Genomic DNA, 17799 nt, shown 5'->3' with positions numbered 1-17799 from the left:
TTGGAAGCATTAAAGAGTGTTAAATTTTCAGATATATTCGATTCGATATTCGTGTTTCCTTTTTTTTTTCTCCACTCTCTCGATTGGATTGACATTCGATTCTGAATAATCGGTATTCGCACTACCCTATAGGTGTTTTATATAGAGTAGCTACTTGTTTACTGAACTAGCGCTGTGAAAACGATCGAATGGGATGTTTTCCTCTTTCATTTAGAGCCGCTATGTGAGCATACTTAGCTATGATATTTATCTATAATACTTGGCTATGATATGTGATAGCGAGCCTGCCAACAAGCAGATCTGTTGCAAAATGTGATATTTGTTGCTGTTTTTCCAAGGAACATCATTTCTTACAGTTCATCACAATAAAGTTTCTCAGCAATGACACACGCCTGTTTACCTTCTCATGTAAATTTTTATATAAAGGTACCCATACAATGCTGAATTCCCTGCATGGAACATCGTTGCAATTGGCTGTTAGAAACCACAGCTGTTCAAATACCACATCATTCTACGTCTCTCAGACGAGCTCGCCACACGTTGCAACGACACTTTCATACGGCCGTCGCCTTCAAAGATTAGAGAACTGTTTTTAAGACGCACATTTGGACACCTTTCGGAGAGCACAGATTCCGATACCGTGCGCACGTAATCTCGAAGGCCATTAGGACAACTTTATTGTTTCCGTTATTTCCAAAAGATGGCGCCACCATTCTACGGTCACGGCATGGGACGGCACCTAATTATGCGGAGTACTGGGTTTTCCCTCGCTGATTCATCGAGCTGTGAGGGCGTGCTGCAGGCGTTGCAGTAGTGTTGCAGCACCTCCGCGAAACGGCTGCGCAGTCTGCTTAGTACATCCTGTGGGAAGCCGAGCGCTAGACATGTGTGCACCATCTGCCTGCACCTCGCAGTCGTGGATAGGACTGCTGCGTATTGTTGGGCATCAAGTTCCAGCTTGGCCTGCAACAGTAGTTTCGTCGTGTATGTGTCGTAAGTGATCGTATCGGTGTTCTTGCTTTTCATGATCATCCCCGTGCGCGAATTGCTTTTTTCAAGAATTCCTAGTGCTACTCGCGACAACCATTGCCGTCAAAACTGTTAGTTCGGCCTCCTCTACGTGGTGGCAGCCCGTTAATGCGCCACATGCTTGTAGCTAACGTTGTGCGCAACGAGTGCTTTCCCTGCGACCGTGTAGTCACTTTGCGTTACTTTACACTTAGACACTTGAATTACAGTCACCTTACATTTGTCGGCATTGTCAACAGTCGTGCAGCGCTGTTGGATTATTATTCTAGGCTGGCGTTATATTTCCTTATGAAAATTATGTCCTTCACTTGACCAGAAAGCAGAAGGCCTCAGTATCCCAGCGGAAAAAGGGCAGCCAAGCTGTCGCCGCGTGTCAACAGCACACGCGCGCAGTTTAAAACGCGTGCGAGTGTTTGAATGCGTCAAAGAACGTTTCCCGAATCTTTGTGGTAACAAGGCGTACAGTCAACCACAAAAGATTATGGACCACGGGTTCTTAGAAAACTTTCAATTCCCGAGCAGCCTGTCTGTAAATGCGAATACTAGGCTGCGTTGCAAGGCTGCGCAGATATTTAGCTTCATCTCAGATCTTGTATTCTGTAAAATTTTGTGGGTGGAGGTATGGCACAATATAACGACAGCTTTAGATTAAGGCACCTTGGCGTATCCCGGAACCAAACGTCTGCTTGCGTTTTTAGGTGCTCAAGCGGATAGCGTCAGGCCTCTTGCGTCCCCTGATCTCAAAATCTCCGATGAGTTGGAGCAACCCCGTTAATTTACGGGTATCGCAGCTGAACTGAAATAAATGCAAAAAGAAAAAGGTAAGCTGACTTCAAAACTGCACTTTACTACAGAGGCGCACAGATCGGTAAAATTTCTGGATACGCCATCCAGTCGCGTGCTACGCTTTCTTAATGTGATATGGTTAGAAACGTACAGCAAGGCGTCTGATTCTATGAACTTCCGTTGTGTGAAAGAAGTGTCTCTCATCCTCATCACCCATCTTGGACTGGCCGGCTGCTGGATTTGTTCGTGCCGGCTTTCAGGGCTCACGTCGGCATAAACGTCACCTTCGCTTATATAGACGGCATAAAGCACTGCAGGCCAATTCTCATTTCAGACTAGCCGATGACATGGAACCTGCGCCCACAGGGGTCGGCGGCATGGAAAGTGCAATCAAGTCCTTGGATTCAGAGCGGCTGTTGCACAGGGTCGGAAGTTTACTCGGAAAGTTGAAATCCCGTGGCGTGGACCTACAAGCGCCCTGCAGCGACACCCTCGGCAAAACCAAGTGCTGGTTAAAGCGCCACCTGCCCGCTGTGAACGAAGTCCTCTGGAAAATCTCCATGCAGGTCGTGGAACATGTACCCGGTGCGTTCACGCTGGGCAGCCTTGACGCTGCCGATGTGGACACGGTACGTACGGACGCCTCTTTTCAGGACGGCGGCCTCCTTGTGTACTGGCTGCTCGCGCATCACAGCTGCATCAAGCGACTTCTTCTGGGCGTCACGGCTGTTCCCCTGTGGCACTTTCCTTCGCTGCTCGCCAGCGCAATCCATGCCAGCCGAGGCATCGTAGAGGTCGCAGGCGACCCTAACGACATGACGGAGTCCTGGCGGGAAATCCGTCAGTGCAGGGTTCTGGCTTGCGCCCTGGGAAAACTGTCGCCTGCGTTGAATTGCTTAGATTTGACGTCGCTGAAACTGGACCACGTCGCAGCAGAGTGCATCGCCGATGACATTGCCAGGAGCAACCTGCGGCGCCTGCACCTGTGCAGCGAAATGTCAGCGAGTGTCACACGGAAACTGTTGTCTGGCGTCAGCTCCTGCCAAAGCCTGACCTCTCTCGAGCTCACCGGTTTCACGCAGTTCTCTCGGTCCAGTGCAGTCGCGCTAGCAGCCGCCTTGAAGCGCAACAGAACGCTACGGAGACTGTTTCTGAAGTTCGTGGAGGATGACGTGGTCGGTATTATCCTTGCCTGCCTGAAGCACAACGAAGGGCTACACGAGCTGTCGCTCGACTATTCGATAGACTTTACGCGTTCTACAATGTGGGACGGGCTTCAAGCACTTCGGGAGAACAGGGTGCTCAAGTGCCTCAAACTTACTGACGCCTACCTTTCTAACAGCTGTGCGATGGTCATAGCTGAAGTGCTGCGGCACAACAATGCGCTCGAAGAGGTTTCGCTTTCTACGAACCAGATCAGCGACCTCGGGGCGCGAGCGCTGGCGAAGACACTGGAGCAAAGTTCAAGCATAAGGCGACTCGACATCTCACAAAACCGATTGACCGCTGGTGTCGTGCCGAAGTTTATAGAAGCGATTTCACGGAACAGCACGATCGAATGCGTAGAACTCGGCAACGTCGACATCCCCGAAGAGTGGGCCCCGACATCGCCCCTTACAGCTGATGTGTTCGCTCGCTTGCACGTTTCGTGGAACGGCCGCGGACTTGAGGAATGGGCTGCGTGTCTACCCTGTGAAGGGCACCGCTTTTCCCGACCGTCCATTGGCTGGAACAACGCCGCGAACTGCTCGGGCATTGTGCAGTGGTTTTCCGCAGCGCGCGCCAGTAGTGCGTCTCTCGTGGAACTGGTCATCGAGTGTCCGCGCGCAGTGGGTGCAGACTGCACCGAAGCGGTCGTCTCTTTTCTGGAGACCACGCATTCCCTCAAAAAGCTGATTGTGCGTCCGTCCCATTGTAACTACGTGTTCTCAGCTGCGGTTATTAACGGTCTCGCCCGAAATAAGACCGTCTGCGAGGCCGAGTTCCACCAGGAGCTCCGCGCCCACTTGGATGTCAAGGCTATTGAGGCCCTCCTGCTCGCCAACCGAACTCTACACCGTCTGAAGTTCAGGGATGACTCTCTCCCCAGCAAGGCGCCTACTTTGTTCGCCCGTGCGCTGGAGGACAACTTCGTGTTCCTCACTCTGGAATTTGAGCGCCACTACGTGAGAAACGACATGTACCCAATAGTGAGCGCCCTGAACAGGAACAGATCACTTCTGAACAGAGCAGTCGAATGTGTCCTGGGCGCTGCTAGGGATGAGCTGTCGGCACGAGCCCTTCGCCTTCTTTCGGCCACCGAATCGCTTCTCGATACAGTCGCTGACGTTTCGGGCAAGACGCGCGAGGAGTGCCGGTGTTTGGTGCTAGAAGCAGTGCGCCGCCTCAATAGTCAAGCCTCTGAAGATGTTGTTACGAGTCGCTTACACAAAGTAGACGAAGACTGCGGTCGGCCTACGGCTCCAGTTTGTGTAAACAGTCATTGTGTATAAACATTCCGCTAGATTTTACCCACTTGTCGCCTCGCAATAGATTGGTAGATTAGTAATGTCATTATAGAACAAATGGATGCGTGGCGCCCCAACGATTATGTATATAGAAGTTAGCCTAGCCAACCACAGCTCACTGTAATTTATGGTTGGCTAGTGGTGAGCTAGGAATCGCGATATCGCCAAACAGTGCGGGTTCATTTGGAGACTGGCTGTAACTTCGTGGGACACGACGCACGCTGTGCTCTTTGCCGACGAAGCTGAACTGTGAAAATGAAGATCTGTCTTAATGTGTTCTTTCCCTTCTCGCCACGATCGCCTCAGACCATCTTCTGAGATTAAAGACATTCTTTCAATGTGCCATCAAGCTTCAACATCTCGGAAAAAAGTTACGTTTACGGTAACCAAAAACCCTACGGCTGTCATGCGTGTTTTCGTTTCTAGTCCACAACCGAACTGCAGTTTCTATTTATTCTTAAAGAAATAACCACGCGACCCCTGTAAGGGCACTGAGTAAGTGGCGAATAAAGAAAATTAAAAAATCCGTTGATACGGCGAGTGATGCTTTCGACTTTTGCAGCTGGGTGTGTTATCGAGTTTTGCAGACAAATTGGTGCTGGTTAATATTATTTCTGTACACTTTTATTTGTTTCGTTAGCCGTACACCGGAATCACTTGGGCGATATTAGAAAGCTTTAGCTTGTCCGGTATTCCGGTAAAACGCAGGCGGACGGGGCGGGGCGTTGGGGCGGAGGCGCAAACGTGGGCCTTTGGGTTGTGGCTTGATAAACTTTCAACTCTCATTAGCAACTGCTTCTGTGGGATGGGCTAACGGTCCTACGGCCCTTTTTCTTTTTCTCCTTCACCTATAGAAATCGAGACGAGGTGCTTGTTCCTCAGTCTAGGCTGTAATCACTAAACCTGACAGATCAGTAAGGCTCCGTACGATGCAACGCTATAGTCTGCGCCGTAACCGCTTAGTGGTAGAACAGTGATGCTTGGTTGATCGTATGTGGTCACAGTTGTCTTAGGCTCTAACTTAAGAAAATGTAGAAGAGTTAGGCGCTGTTTACTTGTGTGTTTTGCATCAGTGTTTTTTTGCTAACTCTGCATTTGACTGTGTAAATATTTTCGCTGCAATATATGTTCAAGTTTTGTTACCTCCAATTTGCCTCCTGCTTCATCAACGCCGATAATCACCTTGAATAGACTTTGAACTGCTTCAAGAGAAAAGAGCAAACTTAACTCCCAGTAACCTTACTTCACAGGTGAATTAAAACATCCGTAGTAGGGCGTCATATATGTATAACATCTCCTCAAAAGACCGGCAGGAGGTACATCGATTATCTCGCGCTATAAGAACAGCGCGAACCAGAGAACGCCCACAGAAAATATCCACAGTTAACCCCCGAGACGCACATGCGATAATGAAGCCACGAGCACCCAGAACGCACTTCATTTATCACTCGTCAGGTGAATTGCCAGATACAAAAGCAAACTTTCTGGCTGATTTATAAAGCAGCTGCGGCAGTAAATACTAGAGACTTTTAGCCTGTCCGCTATTCCGGTAAACGGGAGCGGTTTGGGCGTATTACCAGATTTGCGGGGGCGTAAACGTGAGCGGCCAGAGCGGTGCAGCCGCCTGGTAGCGTAGAGTACAACCAGACAAACACAGGGCTAAAATTGCAGTAACTCACTATGTCCTGCTTCGCTGCTAGTGCAAATTTTTGGCAGCGGCGTAATTGTGAACACGATTACGCCACTGCCGAAAATTTACACCTGTAGCTAAGCAGAATATAGTAATTAGCACTGTGTTTGTGTGACTGAGCTTTGTGCCACCAGCTGGCGCCACAAATCTGGCCGCTCACGTTTGCGCCTCCGCTAAACCGGCAAACCGCCCGCGCTTGCCGGAATACCGGGCACGATAAAAGTCTCTACTGAGCACTTGTCTTTTTTTTTCCCTGCTTTAATGCGTAATGCAAGGCGCGTAGTAGTTTTCGATCCGCGGTGTTCTGGGAGAAGTAACAAACACCGATTTTATATTTGGTAGAAATATTGGGCACGTTATGTCTAATGTGTGTGAAGAGTTTGATGCGTGTAGATAAACACGGCGGTTACGAGCGTCATATGCATGTTTTTTTTTTTTCTGGTTTCGTTAGAGGACGATCGAAAATGACATCAAATTCAGATTTTGCACGATGTGTTTTCATGTCATGAGTCTTATGCTGGAAGGTTTCGCTGTGGTTTAATTGTAAATTCCGAATGCAACTGTTATAAAGGTCGCACGAGCCATACACGTAAGTTTCTTCCTTTCTTCCTTTTTTTTCATATATTCGTTAATTACAGATACGCAAACGGCGTGTCATCAGCGACGTTGACATGGTGTGCGGATTATGTGAAATAAATTGATATTTCATGTGAAGTTTTGCCACTCTTCTCTTTCTTATCCATGCACCATTTCACGCTACATTTATCAATCAGTGCACCAATCAGCCGCATAGTGTATTTTTGTTAAAGTTCACAGTGGTTACCTTTCTGCGTGCATGCTCATGCATGCTGCCTAATTACTCCATTGAATAAACATCACAGCATGCCATATGCATCCATGTCTACTCGCATTTATGCGGAGCAGTAAGCACAGTGTACAACTTTGGTCGTCCCAGATGTGATCAACGCAGATCACCACCTATGGAACTCCACTTTAATGTCACGCTGATTCACGGTACACAGTCATCACTTTCTTCCTCTTCTTTCTATTCCCCCTTTCCCTCACCCCTAGTGTAGGGTAGCAAGCCGGACGCTTGTCTGGTTGACCTCCCTGCCTTTCCACACTTTGCTAACTCTCTCTCTGTGTCTGTCTGTCTACCGGTCATGCGAAAGACGCATGTCAACGGGAATATTTGCTGCACATAGTCAACTATGTTTTTTGAAGTGCGATCATGCACGGTAAAGGGGGGGTGTCGGCAATCATTGTGCCTGAGCCACATCGTTAACGGGAGTTCTGCCTATCTCAGCATGCAGTAAAAGCATAGTACTCTCATTTACGAAGCATACTTTTACGGCGCATTAGTGAGGAGTGAATGCAGCGCGCATAGTTCACGCGTAGGGCTGCGAAGGCCCCGCTCCGCGCATCTTGGGGCGACGCCCAATCAACTGTAGTTATGGCCTCCGAGACTGTGCGCGCCGTTGCGGTTGGTTGTGATATCGGAGGCCTCCCTCTGTTGGAGGGGAAGGGAGCTGTGAAAATGAACTGGTTCGAGCAACGTTGGTAAGTACTCTTTTTTGCAGGGTTGAAAGCGCCCGAGTACACACAATGCCACGTGCCAGTCGCGCGTGCAATTATTACACTCCAGTCCGAATTCTGGTCTCGGAGGCAGCGTGTCTTCTAATAGTGTCCCTCTGTACGCTGTCTGGAGCAAATACAAAAGTCACCATTTTCCATAGGTTAAGGGCCACTCTGTGTTTATAGTTCCTGAATATATCCTAGGTCACTCGATTGTGGATACAAAAAAAGAAAACGCACAATCGCCAAACCAACGTAGCCCTCATGGCTACTCTTCTAGTACACTGTACTCATGGCTACAGTGTACTAGAATATGGGTACACTGTATTCATGGCATCGAGCTCCATCTCCACAAGCCAACCCTCTGAGATTGTACACGCTAGTCTCGGAGGTGACAGCGTTGTTGTTCTTAAATTATACGCTTGACGGCGCCACTCACCCGCGGTAGAGGCCTAAAATCGCTATGACGTAGCAATGACATGCGCGTCTCGGGTGGCCTTATTGTATGCGCAGAACAGGTAAACAACCGCGTCAAACGTGCAAGCTTATTGCGATATACTTGGCGCGCGTTAGTGTAACGACTGGCGCTGCGTGCGGAGCATAGCTTCTGCAATCCCAAGCGGTCAAAATGTGTGCATCTGCCTGTTTTTCGTGGTCGTGGCTACTACGGCGTCGTCCTGTTGAGTATCACGTTTGAGCCTGACTCGCAGCCGTTGTGTCGTGTGTTTCGTAGGTTGTCTGGTCGCCTATTTGCGGGCTCGCTCTTCATGGTCATTGCCACGCCACGCACGAACTGCCTGTGATGCTGATGCTGCTTAACAAGCGACTTTTTTTTTTAATTTATAAGTTTCTAGCCCATATGTTCGTACTGCTAAAATGCAATTACTGCACACTTTCAAAAATAGCGGTCAGTTGCCTGTCATGATTTGGTAATGATTGCTGTATGCGCCTCAAACCATCTTTATTGCAATTTCCTTCTGATAATCAGGTTCCGAAATCGCTCACACCTAAATTTCGCTTCGACATGACATTCGGCGATGGGTATTCATTGGTACTATTTATTGATGTTGTAACGTGGTGTACTCTTGGAAATAAAAATGAATAAGCTCGATAGTGCTATTCTGTGATGTAACATTGGGACCGCCTGAAGCAAGGCTGTAACCTGGGGGAGAATTCGGGGTTTCTGACACATCCCGAAACTATTGCTGTTGTCATATACTGCGTAGCACTACTTTCAATATATCAATATTCCTAATATTGATGCATAGATATACGTCCAGATATAAAATATGTTTATACTTCTATATGTCAGCAACGTGCATCTCACGACACAAATAAGCTAATATTTGAATATCGCCGCCGATGTCCCAGCGAAACTCCTCCAAAAATAATTGTTTGGTACAGCCCTGAACTGCAGTGATTATTCCAATTATTCGAAAAGAACTATTCGAAAATTATTTGATATTCTATATGGTTCGGTTCACTTTTGACACTGTTCAATTTATATTCGATTCCGTCTCTAAAATACTGCTCGCAGAACCCTAGTGAAAAGTAATCCAGCCTTCTCCAAAACTTGATGTTGCAACAAAAGCAACGGATTGGTAAATTCTTGTGCAGTGTTCGACATCTTCCAGCAGCGTGAAATTCTCCAGCTATAATCATGGTAACGAACGTACAGCAGGGCGCCTCATTCGATGAAATGCATCCGCGTGAGAGAAGTGTCCTTAATCCTTGGACTGGCCGGCTGCTGGATTTTTTGGTGCCGGCTTTCAGGGCTCACGTTGGCATAGACGTCTCTTTCTCTTATAATGGCAACATAAAGCACTGCGGGCCAATTCTCATTGCAGACTAGCCGATGACATGGAACCTGCGCCCACAGGGGTCAGTGGCTTGGAAGGTGCAATCCAGTCCCTGGATTCTACGCGGCTGTTGCACATGGACGCCAGTTTACTTCAAAAGCTTAAATCCCGTGGCGTGGACCTACAGGCGCCCTGCAGCGGAACCCTCGGCAAAACCAAGTGCTGGCTAAGGTGGCACCTGCCCGCTTTGAATGACGTTCTCTGGAAAGTCTTTATGCAGGTCATGGAACATGCACCCGGTGTATTCACGCTGAGCAGCATTCCAGACGCCGATGTTGACACGGTACGTACAGATGCCTCTTTGTTGGAGGGCGCTCTGCTCGTGTACAGACTGCTCGAGATTCACGGGTGCATCAAGCGCCTTGTCCTGGGCGTCACGGCTGTTCTGCTGTGGCACTTTCCTGCACTGCTCGGCCGCGCGCTGGAAGCCAGTCGAGGTCTTGTTGAGGCTGCGGGACACCCTGTCGACAAGAACGAGCCATGGCGGGACACATGTCAGTGCAGGGTTTTGGCCCGTGCACTGGGTAAGCTGTCCCCTGGGTTGAACTGCTTAGATGTTACGTCGCTGAAACTTGACCACGTCACAGCAGAGTACATCGCCGACGGGATTACGAAGAGCAACCTGCGGCGCCTGCATCTGTGCAACAAAATGTCAGCGAGTGTCACACGCAAACTGTTGTCTGCCGTCAGCTCCTGCCAAAGCCTGACGTCCCTCGAGTTCAGCGGTTTCAGAGAGTTCTCGCGGTCCAGTGCAGTTGAGCTCGCAGCCGCCTTGAAGCACAACAGAACGCTACGGAGACTGCTTGTGAAATTCATGGAGGCAGACGTCGTCGGCATTATCCTTGCATCTATGAAGCACAACAAAACCCTCCAGGAACTGTCGTTCGACGATCCGATGGACATTTCGCATTCTACATTGTGGGACGGCCTTCAAGCGCTGCGTGCGAACAGGGTGCTCAAACGCTTCGAACTTACCCACGCCTACTTTCCAAGCAGCTGCGCGATGGTCATAGCTGAAGTTATGAGGGACAACAATGCGCTCGAAGAGCTTTCGCTTTCTTCAAACCGGTTCGGCGACCTTGGAGCGCTAGCATTAGCTAGGACCCTTGAGGAAAGTTCCTCTTTAAGACGTCTCGACATCTCCAAGTGCCGATTAACAGTCGGTGTCGTGTCAAGATTCGTAGAAGCGGTTTCTCGAAACTGCGCGGTTGAGTGCGTGCGCCTCGGCCACGTCGATATCCCTGAAGAGTGGACACCAACCTTGCCTCTTACAGTGGATGTGTTCGCTCGACTGCACGTCTCGTGGAACACCCGAGCACTTGAGCAATGGGCCGCGTGTTTGCAGCACGAAGGCCGCCGCTTCACTCGACACTGCCTTGGCTGGACCAAAGGTGTGAACTGCTCGGCCATCGTGCAGTGGTTTTCGGCACCGTGCGTGAGTCATGCGTCTCTCGTGGAACTGGTCATCGAGTGTCCGCGCGCAGTGGGTGCAGACTGCACCGAAGCCGTCGTCTCTTTTCTGGAGACCACACGTACCCTTAAAAAACTCGTCGTGCGTCCGTTCCAGTGTGAATACGTCTTTTCAACTGCGATTATTAACGGCCTCGCCCGTAACAACACCGTATGCGAGGCCGAGTTCCACCAGACGCTCCGCGCACATCTGGACGTCAAGGCTGTCCAGGCGCTGCTGCTTGCCAACAGAACCTTACACCGTCTCAAGTTCAGGGACGAGTCTCTCCCCAGCAAGGCACCTATATTGCTGGCGCGTGCTTTGGAGGCAAACTTCGTGTTCCTGACGCTGGAATTTGATCACCACTACACGCGAAACGACATGTACCCAATAGTGAGCGCCCTGAACAGGAACCGATCACTGCTAAACAGAGCAGTCGAATGTGTTTTGGACGCTGCTAGGGATGAGCAGTCGGCGCGAGCGCTTCGTCTTCTTCATGCCACCGAATCGCTTCTCGATGCAGTCACTGACGTTTCGGGCAAGTCTCGCGATGAGTGCCGGTGTTTAGTACTGGAAGCAGTGCGCAGCTTCGAGTGTCAACCCTGAGGATGTAATGTCACTATAGGGCGTATGAAAGCGTGTTAGCGCCTCACAGGTGTTGTATGCAAAAACTAGCGTAGCCAACTTAATCACTGCGATAATTAGTGGTGGGCTAGTAATCACGATATCCCCGGACAGTGCGCGTTCATATAGCGACTGGCTTTATCAGCGCAGGTGACTTTGCCGTATTCTAGTCGAGCTGTGGAAGTTTGTCATCAAAGCTAACCTGTGAAAGTGAATACTAGGCGCTGTGTGCTATTTTCCTAATTGCCACAATTGTTTCAGGCCATCGCTGCGCGATAGTCGCGTATCTCAGAGCTCTCAATAAACTTTTTCCATCCATCCGTCCATCCATCCATCCTGTGTGACTAAACATCAGTTTATTCATTGTAACATCAAGCTTCAAACTGTCGAGAAAAATTTGCGTCAAAGGTGGGTTCTAACCAGAAGCTGACGGCTGTGGTGGTGGCTTTTGCTACAGTATTTATTTATTTGCTTATAAATACTTCACTGTCACCTCTCAGGGCGTTCAGTAAAGGAGGCATCGGAAACAAATAAAACGAAACGCGTATTAAAGCAAGTGTGGCATAAAGAACACGAGATATGTGACATTTAGGCACTACTGACAAAACTAGCAATTAAGTTGGAGTTGGAGTTTATTTTAACCACAATGATTCAATGTTTACATGATCATACATGAGGCAAAGATACAATGTGTGGTGTGGAAGCCGCGCACGAAAACAGACATTCGTTCATTTTTGGGATTTGTGGGGTACCATCAATGGCACATTCCGAATTTCTCGCAAATAACAAGTCCTTTAACGGACGCCCTCCGAAAGGGAGCACCGAGTAACGTGCACTGGGATGTGGACAAAGAGAACGCTTTCCAAGGTTCTGAAACGCTTTGGCGACGTTATAGATCACTTTGCGCACTTTGGCGACATTGCAGATCGCTTTGAAGATACGGCGCCCACACGGCCGCGCCGTAATTGGCAGCCGCCGGAGAAGAACGCCCCGCCCCCTCCCTCGCCTCACACGCGTGCCTTGTGCCCTACCGTAGAGGGCGCGCTTCCGGCCCGCCTTCCTCGCTCGCACAGGCGAGGTTGAGCCGCGTGAGCCTTCTCAGCCTCGCACAATTTCACTTGCACATACAGCATACGTATCATTAAACCTTCCTCTCGACTCTACAGCATATATACGGTGCGCGGTGACTATTCTATCGCGCCCTTGGATTTTATCTGGAACCTCACGGCGACGCCGACGACAGAAGTACGCCAGGAGTGTTCTTAAAATTGCTACCACAATAAAGAAGCGCTCTTTCAAGAAAGCTAAGAATGATTATAAAAATAATTGCGTCCTCTCGATATTATTGGCATTAATTGAACGACAAACAAGCTACAGAAGCACGGTTTATTTGTTGCGATGTTAATATGAAACTGTGTTCTTGCCATGACGTCCCAGATCGGGAGCCCAAAAAGTACCGAAATGAGTTACAATAATGTTGGGGACCACAGAAAGCGCCGCAAACATGTCCCAGTGCGATTCAGTACGTGCAAGACTAACTGCACCACAAGGGCCGAACTGTTTTTCGCTAACTGCGCCATCCCGCTGTCGGGGCTGTGCGTGCAAGCCTAAATTGCTTGAAATGCAGCGCAGACTGTCAAACAACATTTCTCACCTTACCCTATAGTCCGATAGCACAGTCGTGTCGGAGTGGAGAACGAACCCAAGAAACCAGGCTATACACTTCAGCAAAATTACATCCCTTGGGTGGTATCTTGCCACACAACGATAATCGTCATCTGTCTTGCCAGCATTTCCTTTCTTTAACGCGGCGAGCCCGGTACTTCCAAGTCACGAACGGCATGCGCGTTATCAGCATTACACTGCATTCTCGACAGGAAAGTAGCGAGCGCAGCGTTTTCAAGCAGACGCAAGCGAGACAGGTGACGATTATTGTTGTGTGGCAAATATACACCCCAAAGGTTGTGCACTTGTTTGAGAGTATATACATCCAAAAGACGCAGAGCGGTCACCGAACAGGCGGCCGTTCACGTGCACAGCCGGCCTCGCTCGCTTCGATGGCGTGTCTGGCGTATGACACGTGCACCTGACGCGTCACTGGCCTATCGCTAGGCCAACGCAAGAAAGTCGCAAAGTATATAGGTTCATTTATACGCAAAGCTTTCTTTAGTTTTAGCAGGAAAAAATAAATGAATAATACAATGTCTGTTAACTTCGCATCAATTTTTTTTTTCAGTGCTCGCGGCAGCTAACGGACGGGGCGAACACTATAGGCGTGACGTGTTTCATGTTGCCAGTTTTTGCCGAGTGTCCCCCCTTGTTGAATTTATTTCTCTATGCCGTTACCGCGGAGCATATCTCACTATAGTAACATAGTGAGAAACTCTGTGCCGCGGAGACAAGCGAGCGAGTGCCCGCGCACTCTTTTTTTAACTTGCGCCGTCACCATGACTTGCTCATTATCGCGGTGCGCAGCCTCATGATCGCGGTGATCGTGGACCCCGCGATCAAACGGAGCAAACTGAGAGTACCTAGTACTGATAAGGCGAGCGGTGAGGGAAGGCGCATTCGGCGACAATGAGTCCAGGAGAGGGGGAACGTCGCTAGCTTTATTTTGGGGGTCACTAGCGGAGGAGAGTCGCCCAACACAGGTGCGCGGCTGGCGAGACTCCTGAAGTAAAACAACGTGTTTCCTACGTTGCAGGACGGCCAAGGAGGCCCCATGGGCGTCATTTTAATTGCGTGTGAAACGGGACGCGTTCAGATACGAATTAAGTCAATAATAAACATGAAAGAGAGAACAGAGACAGTAATCGACATTTAATCATCGAATCAATTGAGCAACCATGTGTGTTCTTTAGCGTAAACACTTGGCTGACATTTTGTTCTTTTTAAAGCGAAGCTTTTTTTTTTGCCTCTTCGACTTTCCCACTGCTGCTGTTGTGTCTGCTGCTGTCTGGCGCACCGCGTCCGGGGGGGGGGGGGGGAGGGTGGTTCAGAGCGTGTGTATACATGACAGGAGCGCGGAAGAGAGGAAAGGCGACGCGAGGAACTCGTTTGGATCCCACCGCATCGAACGTGCACAATGCCCTCTGGAGATCCCTGGGCGTCGCCAATTAGCCTTTTGACGGTCCGTGACCCACCTCAAAAGCATTGCAGAAGCTGCAGCGCTTCCCTTTCTACTAAAGTGCTAGTCCAGAAGGGACGTAGACAAAAATGTAGAGAAGATGGAGGAGAAAAGGGGGGGGGGGGGCGTGACGTGAGAAGGCAAGGAAACCCTACTGCTGTGCAGCAGCGGTTGCGAGGAAACTGGATAAGCTTAAGTTCACGCTACGGTACAGTACGGTCATACTATTTCTGAAAAGTAAATACCATGCAAATATGTCAAGCGGACAAATTACGCAGGGGTGGGGTTGCAGCAGTAGAGCCGCATTAAATAAAGCGCACCGCAGGATCCAGGCGACACTACGGAGGCTGTCGACCATCAAACCAACACTTCTCTGCCTACCGCGGTAGCTCACGGATTTGATCCCGACCGCGGCATCCGCATTTCGATTGGGGCGAAACAGGAAACGCATGTGCAATTAGATTTTAGGACACATTAAAGAACATCACGGTGCCAAAATTAATCCGGAGCTCGCCACTACGGCGTGCTTCCTAATCCGATTGTGGGTCTGGCACGTACAACCGCGTAACCTAATTCAGCTTTAACAATTCTGTCACGATACGATGTGCCATGCGAGGCAATGGCAATGCTCAACCCTCTTGGAGATTATGAAATATGGCGCACAAAGCCTCAAGCAAACACCTGTTTGTTCAGCAAACAGCAGTGGTGCACGCAATGTAACGTTTAACATCGACTGACCTCTTTCGTGTCAGACTAAACGTTGAAGAAATTGACCTTTCGCCGTCAACATCACCGCTAATTATCCTTAATCAAAGCAATCAGCACAGAAAGCTTCGCTTACATCGATTCCCACTGTGCCTGGGATCCGCATACATTTTTCTTCTACTTTTGCGTCCTTTATTGTCAACGTTTGACTTTTTCCCCAATGACCTACTCGTACCTACGTGGTGTCTTTTCTTTTCCTTCTTTTTCTTTTAGTATTGCCCGTTTTAACTGTATCCGCAAACTGCTCTCACTTTACTACCACCCGAAATACTGCAGCATTTGCACGAATGCAGTGCATGAAACATTGACAGAGCGCTGAAGAACTCGCCGTACAAGCGTGCTGCAATATATCCACATCCACTGGATCTTGTACGCTCCTCAAGACGCAGCACGTGCAAGGCACCATCTAATGTCGCTGAGCGAAAACGCTGGCTCGGGAAAAAACGAAGCGAAGTAGACATGACCGACACTGGACAGGACGAGCTTCTGTCCTGTCCACTTCACTTCTTCCCGCCAGTATTTTATTTCTATTGAGCGCACGCTACATGATGCACCAAACGGCCCAGCAATACACGCTTGGGAACATCCAGGGAACTTCCGAAGCTCAAAACACCGCATTACGTGTTGCCAACGACGACGGCTCGGGCAAAGAGCCGCTTTAGAAAAAAAAAATATACCTCTGAACGCCGCATGGTCGCTTGAGCTTGCCGACCGCCTCCACGACAAGTCCACATTCGGCAAACATCGTCCGAGGCTACGGCAGTCCATATCTGTTTAGCAGTGGCCATGCCCCAGTTAACGTCACAATACGAGTAAATAAATACGAGTTAGAGCGTGCCGAAAAATAAACAATAAAAAAATCTGCAGGTTTCGGCGGTTCCTCTCGCGCTCAACTCATTTACCGCGACAACAGCACAGTGGACAACGCCAAATTCTCAAAAACAACTCTACAGTGTTTGCTACATCGTTCTCGAATGCCACAGGCACAACACAATTGCCCTTCGGAGCATGTGGCCATGGAGAGCAAGCAAAGTTCGATACGTCTGCGCTGCGAGAACACAATGTGGCGGCCACGAAACCAGCTCCCTCCCCCAAAAAATCTGCAATGGCGTAATGGCGGGAAACCTCTTACTGACCGCCTTCCCTTTCGATTTCACGGCCTCCTGCGCGCTTCGTTAAACGAACAAGACTTTTCTTTATCTCAAGCCATCGAGATTTTCAAAAGTTAAGAAAGTCACAATGCAACTCGGCTGCTTTTCTCCGAGATGCAAGCGCGCACAGCGACGCCAGAGTTCGGACAGACGATCGACAACAGTGATAGCGGTTTTGTCCTTCAGTACTCACATTTAAGGGCCCTCCCGTACATGCACAGCAGATAGTCCTGGAACCAGTCATTTGTGGCACATACCGACGCGTAATCCGCCAAGTTTTGAAAACTGAGCCACACACGTAATCACAGTTCGCCAGTCCAGGTAACAAAGCGGCATAGAGCCTCGCAAATCGCACCGAAATCAGAAAGCTCAACGACCCACCGCGCCAGCACAGCTTTCGGATGTCGGTTGAGTCAGTCTCGTTTATCGTCTCGCGATTCAGTCTGACCAATTAGAGCATACGGATGCACACGGCACCCGGGAGCAGCCGCGCGAATAGACCAATGGCCAACTACTGAGGTTCGTCCCTAGACCTAGGGTTTCTGAAACCAACTTAGGGAGATTTGGTGTCCTTATGGCAATGTCTAAGGATTTTCGAAAGGAGCGGAGCGTCCTCTTTAAAATAAAAAATGCAGGTTGCCTTACCTGCATATTGTAATAAAATGCATGCGAAAAGTTTTTCGTGAAGCTCGAAAAGTGGCCTGTGGTATGCATATGCAGGATTTCCCAACTGTCATGTACCACGATTTTAAGATATGCAAATGCTACGTAGCTGGACTGAACCAAAGTAGTTGGTTGCCGCCGCTTGGAGATACTCCGATTATTTTTTGCATTCCGCCTAATTAAATAATTAGTGATGATTAATGCACTTCTCAAATATTATAATTAGATGAAAAGTGTCTCCCGATGCAGCTTGCTCTTCATCAATACGTGCTACATACATGTTCTTCCAAGCGAAAAAGAAGTCCGCCAATACACGCAAAATTGTCGCGCGATTGGCCGCTCGATACACATTGAATTGAGCTTATCTTATTACTGATAATCATGTCTTCTCCAACTGGACAAATTATTTGGAAGTTCATCAGAATGAAGCCCCCTAGAAAACATCATACAATGTTCATCCCTGCTCCTGCTGCCCACACCAATTAATATATGTCTCGCTTTTTTCCTAAAGCTATCAAAAAGTGGAATTCCCTCGTCTATGTTGCCGTACTTGCACACGAGTCGATGCTTTTA

The 17799-nt window shown here is 49.1% G+C and overlaps 3 protein-coding genes across 11 annotated transcripts in view; 2 read left to right on the top strand and 1 right to left on the bottom strand.

Annotated features, from left to right (window-relative positions):
- Positions 1–17061, bottom strand: part of LOC135914426 (ATP-binding cassette sub-family C member 3-like) — a 211213-nt gene extending 194152 nt beyond the window's left edge. For 4 of the 6 annotated variants that reach the window (XM_070540018.1, XM_070540019.1, XM_070540022.1 and 1 more), the window contains exons 1-2: positions 16757–17061; positions 16090–16182 (exon numbers count right to left, since the gene is read on the bottom strand). In XM_070540018.1, the coding sequence (XP_070396119.1) occupies positions 16090–16182; positions 16757–16778 (115 nt within the window). In that variant the 5' untranslated portion in view covers positions 16779–17061. The remainder of the gene's footprint in view (positions 1–16089; positions 16183–16756) is intronic. The other 2 variants (XM_070540020.1, XM_070540021.1) reach the window with 1 other exon arrangement.
- LOC135914458 (NLR family CARD domain-containing protein 3-like) lies at positions 762–4862 on the top strand. 4 transcript variants are annotated; one of them, XM_070540027.1, is made up of 3 exons: positions 762–984; positions 1728–1850; positions 2150–4862. In XM_070540027.1, the coding sequence occupies exon 3, from the start codon at positions 2163–2165 to the stop codon at positions 4305–4307; it is 2145 nt and encodes a 714-aa protein (XP_070396128.1). In that variant the 5' UTR covers positions 762–984; positions 1728–1850; positions 2150–2162; the 3' UTR covers positions 4308–4862. The 4 variants fall into 4 exon arrangements, with proteins under 4 accessions (XP_070396128.1, XP_065303393.2, XP_070396127.1 ...); XM_065447321.2 differs by having other exon boundaries at positions 762–993; XM_070540026.1 differs by lacking the exon at positions 1728–1850.
- On the top strand, positions 7500–11835 carry LOC135914459 (NLR family CARD domain-containing protein 3-like). The gene is made up of 2 exons (XM_070540031.1): positions 7500–8266; positions 9435–11835. Exon 2 carries the CDS (start codon positions 9448–9450, stop codon positions 11500–11502), a length of 2055 nt encoding a protein of 684 aa, XP_070396132.1. The 5' UTR covers positions 7500–8266; positions 9435–9447; the 3' UTR covers positions 11503–11835.
- Positions 17062–17799: the final 738 nt, after the last annotated feature.

This window comes from Dermacentor albipictus, chromosome 6 (assembly GCF_038994185.2).
Source record: "Dermacentor albipictus isolate Rhodes 1998 colony chromosome 6, USDA_Dalb.pri_finalv2, whole genome shotgun sequence".
NCBI lineage: Eukaryota > Metazoa > Arthropoda > Arachnida > Ixodida > Ixodidae > Dermacentor > Dermacentor albipictus.
This window is presented reverse-complemented; position numbering and strand designations above follow the sequence as displayed.